Source organism: Clytia hemisphaerica, unplaced genomic scaffold (genome assembly GCF_902728285.1).
Source record: "Clytia hemisphaerica strain Z4C2 unplaced genomic scaffold, Clytia hemisphaerica genome assembly, whole genome shotgun sequence".
NCBI lineage: Eukaryota > Metazoa > Cnidaria > Hydrozoa > Leptothecata > Clytiidae > Clytia > Clytia hemisphaerica.
Window position 1 is genome coordinate 223,228 of NW_027103340.1, and position 15,388 is coordinate 238,615.

At 34.1% G+C, this 15,388-nt stretch overlaps 1 protein-coding gene across 1 annotated transcript; it reads left to right on the plus strand.

The window, feature by feature from the left end:
• The first annotated feature begins 6,901 nt into the window (after nt 1-6,901).
• On the plus strand, nt 6,902-14,874 carry LOC136818367 (beta-1,4-galactosyltransferase 2-like). Its single transcript, XM_067074705.1, has 7 exons — nt 6,902-7,570; nt 8,822-8,955; nt 11,553-11,669; nt 12,109-12,299; nt 13,380-13,502; nt 13,731-13,835; nt 14,275-14,874. The coding sequence occupies exons 1-7, from the start codon at nt 7,117-7,119 to the stop codon at nt 14,420-14,422; spliced, it is 1,272 nt and encodes a 423-aa protein (XP_066930806.1). The 5' UTR covers nt 6,902-7,116; the 3' UTR covers nt 14,423-14,874.
• Nucleotides 14,875-15,388: the final 514 nt, after the last annotated feature.

Sequence of the window (15,388 nt, forward strand, 5' to 3'; positions counted from 1 at the left end):
ACATCAGAAACAAACCCAAAGACCAAAAGATGTATTTTGTTGTTGAGAATCAATCCTGTGAAGATGAAAAAATTTCTGCTATGCGTTTTTTTCGGAACGCTGAAAAACTCTAATTTCAATCTTCCTTAAGGTAAAGAGGTTGCGAGATTTGGGCTAGCGAGGCAAAAATCGCTAAAAAACTGGTAAAATCGTAATCCTCATAAATCGAAATTCCAGCCTCACTGTCTTTTACTCTCGTTGAATTTCCGATCTCGAAACGTGCAAAACTCCCGTCCGCCCAATATCCACCCAATCAGCTTAAATTTCCTTTCATTGTCCTTTGACTTTCAAAAAATAGTATTTAAAAATTATGAATTTATAATAATTACAAAAAACAAAAAGTTTGATACTTCATAAGGGAAATATTCAATAAATTCCTAGTTTCAATTTTCAGTGGGCGTTTTTCTAGGGCTTCGTTTATCGCGCAATTTTTGCGTCACACAAACTTTAGCGGCCGCTCATAATAATTATGCATTGCCAAATTTGGTTCTCCATTGTCAAGTTAGGATCGATGGTGACGTCACCTAATCATAAAAATAAAAGTATTTCGTCAGTTTTATGCATATATTAATTTGCGAGATTCTATTCGCCGCGCGAGCGCACTTTTCGTAGACTAGTCGGAATACTTTATTTTACTTGCGGAATTGATGGTAACTTTTCATCTTCGCTATTTTTAAAATGAAGCACAACCGAAAAAAAACGAAACTTCAGAAAGTTGCATATTTCCAGTGAGTAAACGATTCTGACAATTAACAAAATTGATGATAATGATTTTTTTTCGGTCAGGCAAATGTCTCGTATTGGGGGTTCTAGTCTTGACCCCTAAGCCTACACGAGATTGAAGCGTTTGGGTAAACAAGACAAAACTCCAAAAAAGCTGGTGTTTTGAAGCGCTTCCGTGCAATCGAAATATCGCTGTTTGTGACGCACTGATGATGACAGTGCGGCTATTAATTTTGTTAGATCTGACAAATTGATGTTTGTAAGTGCACTTTATAGTTTTGATTCCCATTGAAGAATCATATTCTGGTTTTCATGTTATTAGATGCTGTTTTAGAGCTTTAGGTCTTACACTGACCATACACGGAATTAGGCCGAAAAAAGAAGTTTTGTTTAACCGGAAATTGACCGGGTGAACTATTTCTTGAGAGTCACCCGGCCGCTAAAAAAAACAATTTTTTTTTGGGTTGGAGTTGAGGAATTAACTAAAGATTTCAAACAACTAAACGAAAACGGAAGTTCCTGTTCATCAATTAAAGACCTCTTTTGTGTAAAAGAGTAAAATAACATGTATATAAAGAAAAGACGAAAGTAGATTTTTTTAATTTTTGTGACGTCAATAGATTTTTCCTTTCTTTTTTATTATCTTTTCTTTGTGTTTTAAAAAATACTTTTTGTTTATATTTCACAAAGACGTTTGATCCCAGATATTTTGATAAAAGAGGAAGAGAGTGAAAGCATGAAGGAGTGAAAGTTTAAAACTCCTCGCATTTGTATTTGGAAAAAGAGTTGAAAACTTTAGCAAAGTACTCTTGTTGGGGGTACTGTCTCTTTGATTGATGTTCTTATTATACGTGTTATGTCTGTTCGCAAAATTTTTGTCTTTTGAAACGCATAAAAATTTTTTTTTTCTGCAAAGGAAATAAAACAAATCACACATTCTTCTTCTTTTTTAAATTTCTCTCCCCCCTCTAAAATCCAAAAAATGTAAAAAAAAAAAATTTTGCGGGCAACCGGGTGAGTTTTTTTTTCATCATCCGCGTTTCCGGAAACAAGACTTTTTTTTTTGGCCTTACCACCGATCGACTACCCACCATACATACAATGTACGGCGGTATTTTTTCGTGTACCGGTGGGACATGTACGGTGGTAAAAATGGGTTAGACGCCTCCCACCGTACACCCATGTTTTGTATTATAAGATTAATAAGCAATTATTGTTATTTGGCTCAATTGGTTCAGTGTATAAAATTCTCCCAGTTTAGTTGACACTCTTCGTTGGTGTCACAGCGAAAAGTTTTTTTTATTTTAGTTTGTATCTTTGAAAGACCCCATCAGATTTAAGCAGGGCTGTCGGAAAAAGGACCACTCACGGTAGCCCTCAAATGGCTGACCAACAAAAGCAGCAAAATGTCAAAACAAATAAACTACGCAGCTGCGTGATTTTACTTTGTATTTTAAGGACCAGCCAGGTCATTCATTTGAAAAGAAGAAGCTTTTGGCTTTTGTAAACATCCACACACGTGTTTAGTTATAACCTTTAAAGTTTCAATGTCAATGTCTTTTTTGACCCGAATCCAGAGGAAAACCCAAGCAAAGTGTTGATTGGTGAAAAGCAGGAATCATGTGGCGAAAGCATGATGAAAAAAACGAAGAAAGATATGAGCATGTAGATTTTTTTAGAAGAAAGCTGAGTAAATTCTCTTTAGTTTTAATAAACAAGAAGCTGTAGCGGCAAGAAGGCCTAGCTGACATGGTAATAACTTAATGTTCATTTGTACCGAGTAGTACTGGTAATGTTGGTGGGAAAAGCTAAAAAGTTCGAAAATTCGCCGAAACAAAATATCAAAAAAAAAAAAGCAGGTGCACTAAAAGGTCAGCAATGCATGAATGGAAGTTAAATGTGAGGCTTAGTTTATATGGCCGGTTTTTTGCCTTGTCTAATTCAAATATATAAAATCGGCAAAAACGAGGCAAAAGTTTGATATTAATTGAGATCGACAGTATAAACTGAAAATTTATTTGAAGTCGACTTTAAATAAGCTTTTATTTTGAGCTCGACTTTAAATGAATTGAGGAAACCCCTATTTTAAACAAAAGAAACAAAGAAGTTTGGTGTCTTTTCACATGAAAACATTATTGTTTGAATTAAGATCGACAAAAAAGTCTTTTGCCGCTCTTTTTAATTAAGTTCAGCAAAATTTGCCGTCTTCAATTGTTAAGGTCGACCTGAAAATTCTGTGTCAAGTTTGAAATATAAATTACAATCCATCTATTCACTTCATCTCAACTCGGAATCCCCCAATTCAATCTCATATGAGAGTCCCTCAGTACCACGCAGGTAGACGAGGCAAAAAATGGGTGTCCGGGCGGTTGGGCGTTGTTTAGACTGGATTCTTTAATTCATCGCATGCACAGCCCCTGACAAAGCCTTTTTTTTTAAAGGCCATCATCAGCTAGGCCAAAAAGATTTGATGATCTTAGCTACTTTCTATAGTAAGATATTTCACCAAAACTTTATTTTACTAAAATTGCGAATTTGTTACCGAGTGAGGCGCGACCCTTTGGCCGACCTACTGAAAGTATTAAAATCCTAGAGATCCGATCTTTTGATATTTATCAAAGTATATCCTTTACACATCAGATCAAGTTTTCAAGTTGGTAGTTATTTTATAAGAAATAAACACTTCAAACTCAAACTTTAGTGTCCCATGATTACCCCAAGATTAAGATTTGACTACGGGGTAAATATGGGACACACTTTTTAGAGATAAAGTGCCTTGTTTGGCAATAATAACTTGAGTAGTTATATATAAGTGTAATAAGGTATGTAATAAATAGGATAAATTAAAATCTGTGTCAAAAAGGTGTGTAATACCTTTTTATTGTAAGACAACAGGTCGGAAAGTTATGGTAAAAATTTGGCACAGACTTTATTTCCTGCTACACTTAATGTCTTGATTCCAGGTTGTCAAAATGTGACCATACATTGGCTATTTATTTTTGTTGCCCGCAAATTACCAGTTATTTTCTTTGTTACCGCCAGATTTGTGGCAAAAATTTCCCCTTAGTTCAAATCATTTTCTAAAAATAGAATTCAAGAAAATAATGCTGGCAAACTGTCATCCTGGTTATTACCGGCTGTAATTGATAGATTGCCAGACACAACAGAGTGTGTTGCTGGCTATAATGCCAATAGCTTTGCCGGTACCAAGCCAGAAGAATTCTTATGTACTTAGAATTTGCTTGGATATTCACACATGTCTCCATCCAAAAAATCAGAACTGCTGATTTTCTATATTCTGCATCAATTCAACCCAAAGTTTCAGTTTGAGCCAAAAGAAATAGCTATGGACTAGCCGTTAGCTACATCCATACATACATCTAGCTGTTGAGTTTGAGAAGGAGTTAAGCAATGGTTGACCCCTCATTAGATCAGCAATCATCTAAAATCTCCTGGATCAATGATAAGTTGATTTAAGCAAAACAAAAAGTTTATTATCCGTTTGATGACGTCACATGGCTTAATTGATGTCACTTAGGGTTTATAAATGACTTCACAAAACACTAAATTTGCACTATTTTGCTTTAATATCACGTTAAAAGAGGTCATATTTTTGTTTTATGACCTCAAAATCAAATCTTATTAGGTCGACCATAAAAGAAAAAAAGCTTCCGGTCCACCGGCCGGGTGAAATTTTTTTTCGTCGTCACCCGGCCACATTTTTTTTTCATAAGAACCAAATAGATAACAGATGAAACTTTCTTTTTAAAAACCTTTACTCATGACTCATTCATACTGTTACATCGTTCCTATGTAACACTCTTCAAAAAGTTTGTTTATTTAGCATGCTTTCTGGACGTTAAAGATCAAATAAATAATTTTATGCATATCAAATCAATTTATTAGAATGAAAAGTTAGTTGATTCTTAGAAAAAAAAATCACAAATTACAGCTTTTCGTAATTAATAGCAACACATTTTTTTCAGTGAAAGAGAGAAAAAATATAAAGACAGAATGTGGGGCAACACTAACAGCCAGAGAGATGATTTTTTTCTTCCTAATCTTTTTATTAGAAATCATGAAAAGGACCAAAAAAAATTTTTCCCTGCCGCCCGCATGACTTTTTTTTTCGTCACCCAGTGGACTGGAAACAAAAAAATTTTTAGGGTCGGCCTAATACCCTCCCCATCATTCAGAGGGCTTTGTTGTGGGTATGCGACATTCTACTTGTTGGCAGGTACAATGCCAGGTGATGGGTAGTCTGTATACTAAAAGGTTTTTTTTCTATGAGCTGAGACCATTATTGATTTTTTAAGATGTGGGATTTGAGAGTTCAGTGACAGGATATAGTGTAGACGGGTTGAAGCAAAAGTAGTCAAGGAAAAGTATAGAAAAGGGTTTTTTTGAGATGTGGTTGCATCGTTTTTGGGGCCCTTGGGACATTAATAGGTAACTGTTAACTTGAATGCAAAAAAAAATAATTCTTGAATGAACCGCTGACAAAATTAGGGGTAAAAATAGAGCCAATAACATCATGGATATGGTTAGATTTTTAAAATGTGATTTTTCAAGTTTAAGAAGGAGTTGAGAGGTTGTTGAGGCCTCATTGCATTGCAAAATTAGGTTAATTTTTAATTTTTATATTAAGGTTAATCAGGTTTGAAATTCAACTTTATATTCGGCTGAAATTTTGGGCTTTTGGGAAGGGGGCGTACGGGGGTCACAGACACCGAAATACCGACGCATATTTCTTGGATTACCGTCAACACCGACAGCAAAATTTGGTAAAATCCTTATTTTGTCACCGCATGGCATGTTTGACACCGAAATACCGTCACTTTTTTCTTCAAACACCGAAACACCGACAGAAAAAAGGGTTAATACCGTCATACCGTCAAACCCGTACGCCCCCCCCCTTTTGGGTCCAACGATGACATCATATCAGAAAAATTAGATTGAAAGGAGCTTGGAGATGGCTGACCATTATTTCTAAGTACAACCTTTTCTATTTTAAGCTGGCCAGTTATTTTTTATGAAAGTGCAGTCCAAGGTTTAGGTGTTTATAACTTTGAGATTTCTAGAGATTACAGTGTCACTCAAAAAGGTTTTGGACATTTGCAGGCTAACCTGTGCAAGCTGATACCAAAGAAAGTCTCTGAAAAAGTAGCTAGTTTTTCAATATTATATTGAATTGGACCTCATGAGGTGTATTAGTTACCTGAGAAAACCCCCTTTCATTTCTCACAGACCGGGCAGAATTTTTTCAGCGAGTTGGGGTAAAATTAACCAACTGGAACTTGATAGGATTGATGCTAGGATATTTTTTATCACTGAGTTAAATTCCATTGTTTTCAAATAAACAAATTCAGCGTGGATGGAAAAATAGCACAATATTTTTCAGTGAGGGTTTACTTATTTGATTATTTTCAATGGGGAGAAAAATCGGATTATATTTCTCCACTGGAGAAGATGTTTTGAGCAATTTTTTCAGTGGGGAGGCTCTTACCAGGTCTGTGAGAAGGGCCTCTCTGAGAATAATTAATACTTTTTCGTTGCTAACAAACATCTTTCAATTTATCAAAGTAAATGTTTCTATTTGTTACAGCAAAGGAAATGCAATACAAAACAAGCTCTTGGATGCTTATTCTTTTATGTTGAACAGGAAACTGTTGTTACAAAACAGGCATCATTATTTATTGTAATGCTTTTAATTAGGGTATAATTTGCGAATTTCTTCCTATTGACATAAATACACGTTTTCGTGGCAAGTTTTTTTGTGTCTTGTATCAGGAAAGTAGTTGACCATAAAGGTTGTTTTCCTTTTTCTTATAGATAGGAGTTGAAATCGATTGGCTCAGAAAAGTTTTAGTGTTGTGTTTTCAAAGATAATTGGAGTTGAGAGCATTTTATTCAATAGATTGAAATTTTATAAGGTGGTTCTGGTTTTAATTGTTCGTACTATATCTTTTCCTTGAAGTGCCTTCCATCTAAAAAATGTTCATCCTTGGTACTTTGGTATTAATAGTTTTTCTAATAGGAAATTCAATGTTATATTCATAATACAGTATTCGATTCTGTTATATGTATAATATTCATTCTTGAATTATTGAATAAATTGATATTTCTAACTATGCATTTTCTTATTATAGTAAAAAAAGATAAACTGAGATAGATGACGATGAAATAACGAAGAAAAATAATTTTTAGCAATATTTTGAGAAATGTTGGATAGGGAAATGATATAATATGTTGATAAAATGGTGAAAAAATAGAATAAGATTAGTGTATCCACAAAAGTGAAAGGGAAAACATTCATAAATTTTATTAAAAAGGAGGAATCGATACAAACTCAAAATGAAGGCTGGTTATTCGAAAATGTTTTATTTCATGGTGGGCTTGATATTGGCTGTGGTTGCATTCACATATCTCCCTGTCATTTTTGGTATAAGCTCTACTGTAAAAGTTGTCAACTTGAATGTTTATTCTGAGAAATTACGTGAAATGTTGAAACAATATCCAAAGAAAACCATTGAAATTGACAAGGAATCAGACAAAGGAATCACCTTTCGTATACATAATAACAATTCTCATGTACAGACTGTCAATGTAGAAAAGAACCCTACAAAAGGAGGTTCTTCAGATAATACTAAAAACACTAGATCGAAGACACCTAAACCTACTGTTAAAAAAGAAAAAGACTTTGATGAGGAGAAGAAAGTGTTACCGACAGATAAGCCAGTCACGCCAGCACCAACTCCAAAGAAGAATAATGTATTACCTGACTGTTCAGATAAAGGTTCGAAATTAGGTGAGTTCTTTTGGTTATGATAATATTTTCTTCTAGATCTTCTGATTTGAGAGGTAGATATGCATATGACGTGTTTTTGTATACACTATTAACTCTCGTGTACAGAGCGTCAATATTGAAAAAACCCTACGAAAGGTGGGGTCTATTTACTTATCTGATTATTTTCAGTAGGGACAAAATTATTTAGAGTACAATTTTCCACTGGGGACGACATTTCTGAACATTTGGCTAAATTTTCCAGTGGAAAGGGGTGCCAATGGGTCTGTGATAGGGGCTGTGGTACGACCCTTGTTCTTCTGTATTCTGTTTTTTATGAAGCAAATTTTTCAATTTTCAACATTTCAATAATCACACTAGTGTTGCTTGATAAATGATCGTTGGTTCGTAAATGATTTTACAATTAGCTTGATTAGTGTCATTTGCTTTTTTAATGTTTCCTTGTTCAACCTACTCTATGAAAAAATCAATTAAACCATACTCATACACGTTTATTTTATAAGAACATACAAAATTTTTGAAGCCTTTATAGTTCTCAACTTTTTGAGTTTTTAAGCCTAAAAATGTTCTTAACATGTTCTTATTTTCACAATTTTTGGCGTATTTATGTCCATTTTGCTTAAAAATCGGGTTTTTTAGAGTCGACAAAGCCTTAAAATGTTTTCAACTTGTTCTTAACATTTTTGCATTTTTGCCATTGAAGCCTTGTGCTCTTGTATAGTTTGTTCTTACAAAAAAAAAAGTGTATTCTCTTTTATTCACCTGCCCTTACAAAAAACTGATACAAAAAAAATAACAGGTATGAAGATATCCAGACTAAATTTTCATCTGAGAATTTAAACCCTTTGATATCAAGTGTTTGTTGAGGAAATCATTATTCTGTAGGATTCTGGGACATTTTAGAGAAAGCTGTTTCTGAAATCTACTATTTAGCTTCATTATTCTCCACAGCTTATACTATCGTAAGCTGTACTTACCTCAAGCTTTTAAAAATGTTTTCTTTGTTCAGGTAGTTTTGATTTATGAATTCTGTTTTGATGATTTCGTGATACAGTCAACTCCCTATAGATCGAATCTCGATTATTCGGATCGAACTGTAATTCGAACTAAAATATTAATCCCCTCAGCTTGGAAGTGGTGTAAATTACTCTCTGTAATCCGAATCTTTCTCTAAGTCGAAGACAATTTTTGGTCCCTCGAAGATCAAGTAAGAGAGAGAGGGTAAACTGTATATTTCTTTCGTTTACTTTTCAGTTGGACCACTTTTCATCGATCAATCAATTCCCAAAGACATGGAAGCTGTTGAAAAAGACCTAAGTGTTGATTTCGGCGGAACTGTCGAGAAAGGTGGTAAATGGGCACCTACAACATGTAAACCCAAGCATAAGGTATAAATATTACGTAGTCTGCTATGTTTCTTTGATCTTGTCTTACTTTTATTGTTGATCATAAACGAACGACTAACAACAAAGGAAATTCTTTTGCTAAAAATATAATAGGTTATATCCGTCACACATTACTGATCGGAGTTTTTCTGAAGTGGTACCAACAAAGAAGCTATTGCAGTGTTAAAGCCCAAGAAAAGTTGGCCTAGCGCTTCCAATGCATTTAAATTCAATATTTTACTTTGTTTTTTTTTTTCGCTAGATTTCTCATATCAATAGTAAGGCGAGACCAATTTAATTTGTTGTTCTACGGGCAGATCGTTAGCAAAATATGGGTCGGTCGCTAAAATAAGAATAAATTTTTCATTTATCAGGGTTGGTATAAAAGTACCGAAATGTTTTCCAAAAAATATATGGATCATAAATTCACTTTTTTTTTGTCTCCGATGAAGATCATAATTAAATCTTAGTGTATGGAATTGAATTAAATTGGTCTCGCCTTATGAATTTTTCATATCTTGCTCTGTTTAATTATAAAACTATTTTACTTCTTGACTTTGGGCAGGGGGTGTCCTCCAATAACAGAAAGGAAATAAAAGACTAAATATTTTGCTTGCAACTTGCGAATCGAGTGACTTGCCTGGATCGCTTCGCAACTCTTATATATATACACTAGAAAAATACCGCACTCTCATTTGTCGAGGAGATATATTTCTTTGAAATCTTAAGCATTTTAAGGGGAAATTTCTACTTTTACCGACTTTCTTCTTATAATTCCCTTCAAGTGGCGGAATGAGTTTGCTGTGAACTATTGTTAGATTCTACTTCAAACTTTTAACTACCGACAATCGAAAGAGATTCCCTTGACATTTAGATAAACGCTTTTTTTCTTTATGTTTCCATTAATATGATTTTTCGCCATTCATAAAATTATTCGTTGTTGAAATGGTAATCGTCTTTTGCTGTTATGAACGATTAATAGCTTCACATAACCAGGCGTTACGATTTCCATGGCTAGTGATTTCCTTCGGGATGATCAACCAGATAAGCTGATATAAAAACGTGGATATCAGTTTTAATGCTTTTAATTTCCTGATTGCCATATCAAATGCAAATTTCATTTTTCTTCCCCGTTGCTAACTGATGCTAATTCTTCAATTACAATTTTCAATTACACCTATCCGCCGACCTTTAGTTTATCGACTACCTACCAAAACAAGCTAGAAAAAATTTATATTAAAATTTCATCTTTTAGTATTAAATTGTTGAAAATTCCATCGAAAATCATTGATTTTCGTGAAGTTTTGGATATAAAATAAAAAAATGGATAGTTTTTATCTTTTAATTATGCCTAAAATCCTTTAAATTGAGAAAAAATAGGCAAAAATTAACGCCGCTTTTAGGAAAAAATTGCAAAAATTTTGGCCCTTTTTACGCTGGCCCTTTTAACACCGGCCCTTATTACGCCATGAGCCCAAAAATAACGCCAATAAGGGCGGGCGTAAAAACGGCCGATAAGGTATTTGCGAACTTCAATTCCTCATTCACTGTTGTCTTTACTACACTCGATATCTATGAAGATTTCATTGCCTTAAAATATCTCTTAAAAACGCCAATGAGTCATTTTTCTTGCCAAGAAAGAAAATTGGGCGCACTTCGAAAGGTTTCACTGAATGAAAGCATCGCCATTTTTATCAATGCCTCCTACAACATCAAGTGAAAAGATGAGACAACTTGTTGGATTTTTTAATTTAGAGATTTTTTTGTCTCTCCCAAGCAAATGAAATGAAATGAAATAAATTGGTGTTGCACGCGTCGGAATAGTGGTAAGTTGTTCTTCCTTTTTCGCCTTCTCCCTGTTGTTCCCACCATCTATAGGACACCCCCTCCCATTGACCACATACTCTACCCTCTTATTTCTACTAGCCCAAAATTAGAGCTATACAGTTAAATGCCTAGTTATGATTTTGGTTAGTAAAGAAATGCTTTTGTCTATGTTATGATTAAAATTATAATTGACGTCAGAATGATAGCTTCCAAAATAGGAATAAAATATACAGCCACGATCACGATCACGATCAAAGGAGATTTCTCAGCCTTCTCTGAACCCTATGAACTCGAAAATAAAGACTAGAATGAACATTCATTGCAAAAGGCCTTTTCATAAATTACTTCACCAGCAACGCTTACCTCGTTTTCAAAATACTGCTATGGCATGCTATGGTAATTGATACCCAGAGGAATTCATAAGAATTTTACTCAAGTTATAAAAAAAACACTTGAAAACTCGATGGATTTGATTCCCTTGGTAACGACTCAAAAACGAGGCAGTCTATGCACTCAAAATAATAAATAGTAATGAAAATGCTTTTTTCCATTAAAAAAATCTTTGCTGAAGAAATTCGATGTGATTGTGATTTAAGGTGGAGGTGTGGAAGTCAATTAGATATCAAATCCAGTCAATTTTATAGTTCAGTGTTATCCTCAACAGTTATTACTTAGTCCTGGTTTAGACACCCGACTTTCTTGCCCTGCATATTCCAATTCGAAATTAAAATCAGTAGAAAGTTTTCATCATCAGCGTATCTACTGTTCTCTAGGTTGCCATCATCATTCCGTACCGCAAACGTGTTGTCCAATTGAAATCCTTCCTCAAACACATGCACCCGTTCCTTCAAAAACAACTCTTGGATTATCGTATATTTATTATTGAACAGGTAACTTGACTTATGTATGAAAACTAATTTTAGCTTAGAGGTTTGATTTAACAGTTTAGTTGCAGATTCGGTCCCAGGCGAATTCTAATCAGAAACTTTTACAAGATGTAATTTCGCAAAAGCTCTTAAATAAACTCTTGCAACAAATAGCTATTTTCTCTTCCTGAATGTTTGTTCTTAGCCAGATTTTGCATGTTTTAACCAAATATTGACGTTTAACTTCTGTGATTTTGTTGGATGTTTAGTTTACTATCCAAGGTATTAAGCCGGAGCTTTGAATTCTGTGCATCTTAGTAATGTTTTTGGTTTGAGAAACAGCTCATACCATTGAATTACCTCCACTTCCACGCTTTTGTATTGTACAATTAGATCTTAGATCTATAAATTTTAGATTTTATAAGAAACAGTTGAAAACAGCACTTTCAATGTCTTCTTTAAGTTATACAAAGATCCATTCAATCGAGCTGGACTGTTCAACATTGGTTTTGTGGAAGCTTTGAAATTGGATAAAGAATTCGATTGTTTTGTCTTCACTGATGTGGACCTTCTACCAGAAGATGACAGAAACTTTTACAATTGTCCAACGTCACCAAGACATATGTCGGTCGCTATCGATAAGTTTCATTATCAGTACGTACGCATTTTTCTGTTATAAGCACCCGGATTACTAACCCAACTGGCACCCAACGTTGTTTCAACGTTTATCTAATGTTCATAACGTCCATATAACGTTAGATGAACGTTGAAACAACGATGTATGCCAGCTGGGAATGCTCGAGGCCTCAAATTACGTGATTTTTTTTTCACTCTCTAATTTCACTAAATTTCTTTTAGACAATCTAACCATGACAGACGATATCCCTTGACCTACTAAGAATAATTATGGTTATAATGTCAGGGCTGGTCACAACAAATTTTACAAAAAAATTGAGCTAGATTGTTGTTGTAATATTTATCTATTCAACCCGTTCAACATTAGGCTGTTCCATTAAAAAACCATACAGGGAAAATGTGTGGATACCCCTTGGAAAATGGCAAAATTTGCAAAAATACCCTTGGAAAAATTATTTTCATACCTTAAAGTGAGGGTGGACGAACTAAAATAAGTCTTTCCCCTGGAAATCTTAGAATAACTTTTTACCCCCTTGGAAAAATTAAAAAACACCCCCTGGAAATCTTTCTTGGATTAGCCTCTGGAAATGTTCGTCCACTCCCTGTATGGATATAAAATGGAATGGCCCATTGCTTCAACCAATTGCGGCTTGAAGTTTTCCTCTGGGACCCACTGAAATTATTGGCTAGAATTCGTTCCTGCTGAGAAAAAGTGCCCTTTAAAAAGTACCTCTTTTGGGACATTACAATAAACTAACACCCCCACTATGATAGACAATTGAAATTTTGAGAACATCATAATATGAATTTTCCAGTTGTAAACTATGGATTATGAAATCTGCACCTATTATTTTAAACAAGAACTTTCCCATCACCATTGTCACTAGAGAGTATTCACTATTCAGGAGTGTTTTGATTCGTTTAACCTAGAGCCTTGCTCGTTGATTTTTTCCGACTTCTCCCGATAATTCATGTTATATACTAGGATTCCTATGAACACAGAACTAATTGATATTTTTCGTTTCTTGACTTTATTTATTTACCCAAAGCTAGGTTACTTTCAAATCATTAATCTTTATTAAACTTGTTATTATTTAGGTTACCATACGCGACCATCTTTGGAGGGTGTGGATCTTTCCTTCGCGATGACTTTGAGAAGATCAATGGATTTTCCAACCTCTTTTTTGGTTGGGGTGGGGAGGATGATGATCTCTATAAAAGGTTGGCTAAATTTTTTCATTTATTTTATCCGATATTTTTCATGTCACCAACTACAACCTTTATCGTCCAGCTACTTCCATCTGGGTAATGGGGTAACAACTTTTGAAACCATTTGGGGAAAAATTTGGTCACTTTTCCTAAAATCTTTTCCTATGTCTACTTTTTTTCCCTTTTTTCCTTTTTTTTTGTCTATTTGGTACTTATAACCTTTTTATGTACACGTTGTAGAGTGCGTTCTTATGACATGGAAATCACGCGACCCTCCAAACAAATTGGACGTTACACAATGTTAAAAGATGGCCATCATCAATCTTCTAAAGCTGACCCTAACATGTAAGGAAAATGGAATAAAACAAATCCCGCAGTTGAGTTCTGCACGATTTTATGTTTTTTATACTGCAATCGTGATTTGTTATGGAAATTTCATGCTTTTGTATTGGACAGTTTTCTGAATTCTGTGAAAAGTTAAAAAAAAATTGCGGATTGCCATTTTTCTCGGGATTCAATTTCTCGGATAACACTCAAATTTTTTAACGAAAATTATAATTATAGCACAATTCTAAAAGAAGACGACTTTTTTCGTCTTCACTTTCAATTTTATTTTCTAAATATCTTTTGATCTTTTTAATCTGATAATATTTCACTCTTGAATATATTTTCTTAAAGCACATAATCTTTCTCCAATTCGAATTCTATCAAAAGTTATATATTTCACTCCGCTGCAGATTATATTGATACCGACTTTAATATCATGTGTTTTTTTAATTCACAGCATCTCACTCTTACAAACATCTGAACAAAGAATGGTGGTCGATGGATTGAATTCTTTGAAATATGATGTCAAATCGGTGATCGAAGCACCTCTAGTGACTGTCGTTCGTGTGGAATTATCTAGATCCATGTACAATCTTGATGTTTGAGTCTGTAATTCTGTTGGTCTATTTTGCAACTGCTGTCATTTCTATCCAATAATCCTCATAAAAAAGTTTCCAAAAGGCGGACACTTAATTAGCGGACCTTCCAATTTGCGGACAAACTTTTTTTGCACGAAATGGCCAAAACCCTACTTTTTCCTCTCTAATTAGCGGACCCCTTAATAGTACCTCACACCAAAATTAGAGCACATAATTGAAAAGTTTCTAAAAGGGGGACACCTCTATTAAGCGGACACGAACCCTATTCTCCAATGGTGTCCGCTAATTAGAGGTTCCACTGTAGCTCTGTTAAACGTTAGTAATTTAGAGGGAAAACCAGCTATTTTATGTGTAAAATTTACTTGAAACGAATTTTTTGTATAGAATTTTTGACTGAAGATCGTGACGAAAAGTTGCGTGAAACTTTAAGTATCAAACAATTCTTATCTCAACTTCAATTTATTGTGTGTAAGATTTATAAAAAATTTTTTGAAAATGATTATTTTATAGGAAATAATTTTGTACTTTTTGTAAATAGATAGGAAGATGAAGAAATCCTTACACGTTATTTAAGCTAGTCTTTTTTTTCGTTACTGTCAAAAGTGAGTGGTATATAAAAATCAAGTAATACATTGCGATTTTAGCTCTCTGGTTTGATTAACCTCAAATTTTAACTAATGTTGATAACGCTGGACAACTGATCTTTCTTTGTTGTAACGAACTTTATGATCTGAACTGTATGGTAAAAATCAAACTGCCTTTGAATGGTCCCGAAACAATATTTTGGTCGTCATTATTTTAAAGAACGGTGTAAATTTACTGATCAATTAACCTTATGCCATCGTATTAAGGTCCATTTTTTATCCGTTTACAAGTAATGGACTAATGATATTATTAGCCTTTTAACTCAAAACAATAATTTTTGTCTTTCATTTTCTTTAGGTTGCTATCATTATCCCATATCGTAAACGA

What these genes read in the sequence shown, in the direction of transcription:
- LOC136818367 (XM_067074705.1), top strand. Translation starts at nt 7,117, where the DNA reads ATGAAGGCTGGTTATTCGAAAATGTTTTATTTCATGGTGGGCTTGATA. An exon ending in AGATAAAGGTTCGAAATTAG is followed by an intron (nt 7,571 to 8,821) that starts GTGAGTTCTTTT and finishes TTTACTTTTCAG; the next exon opens with TTGGACCACTTTTCATCGAT. An exon ending in GTATATTTATTATTGAACAG is followed by an intron (nt 11,670 to 12,108) that starts GTAACTTGACTT and finishes GTCTTCTTTAAG; the next exon opens with TTATACAAAGATCCATTCAA.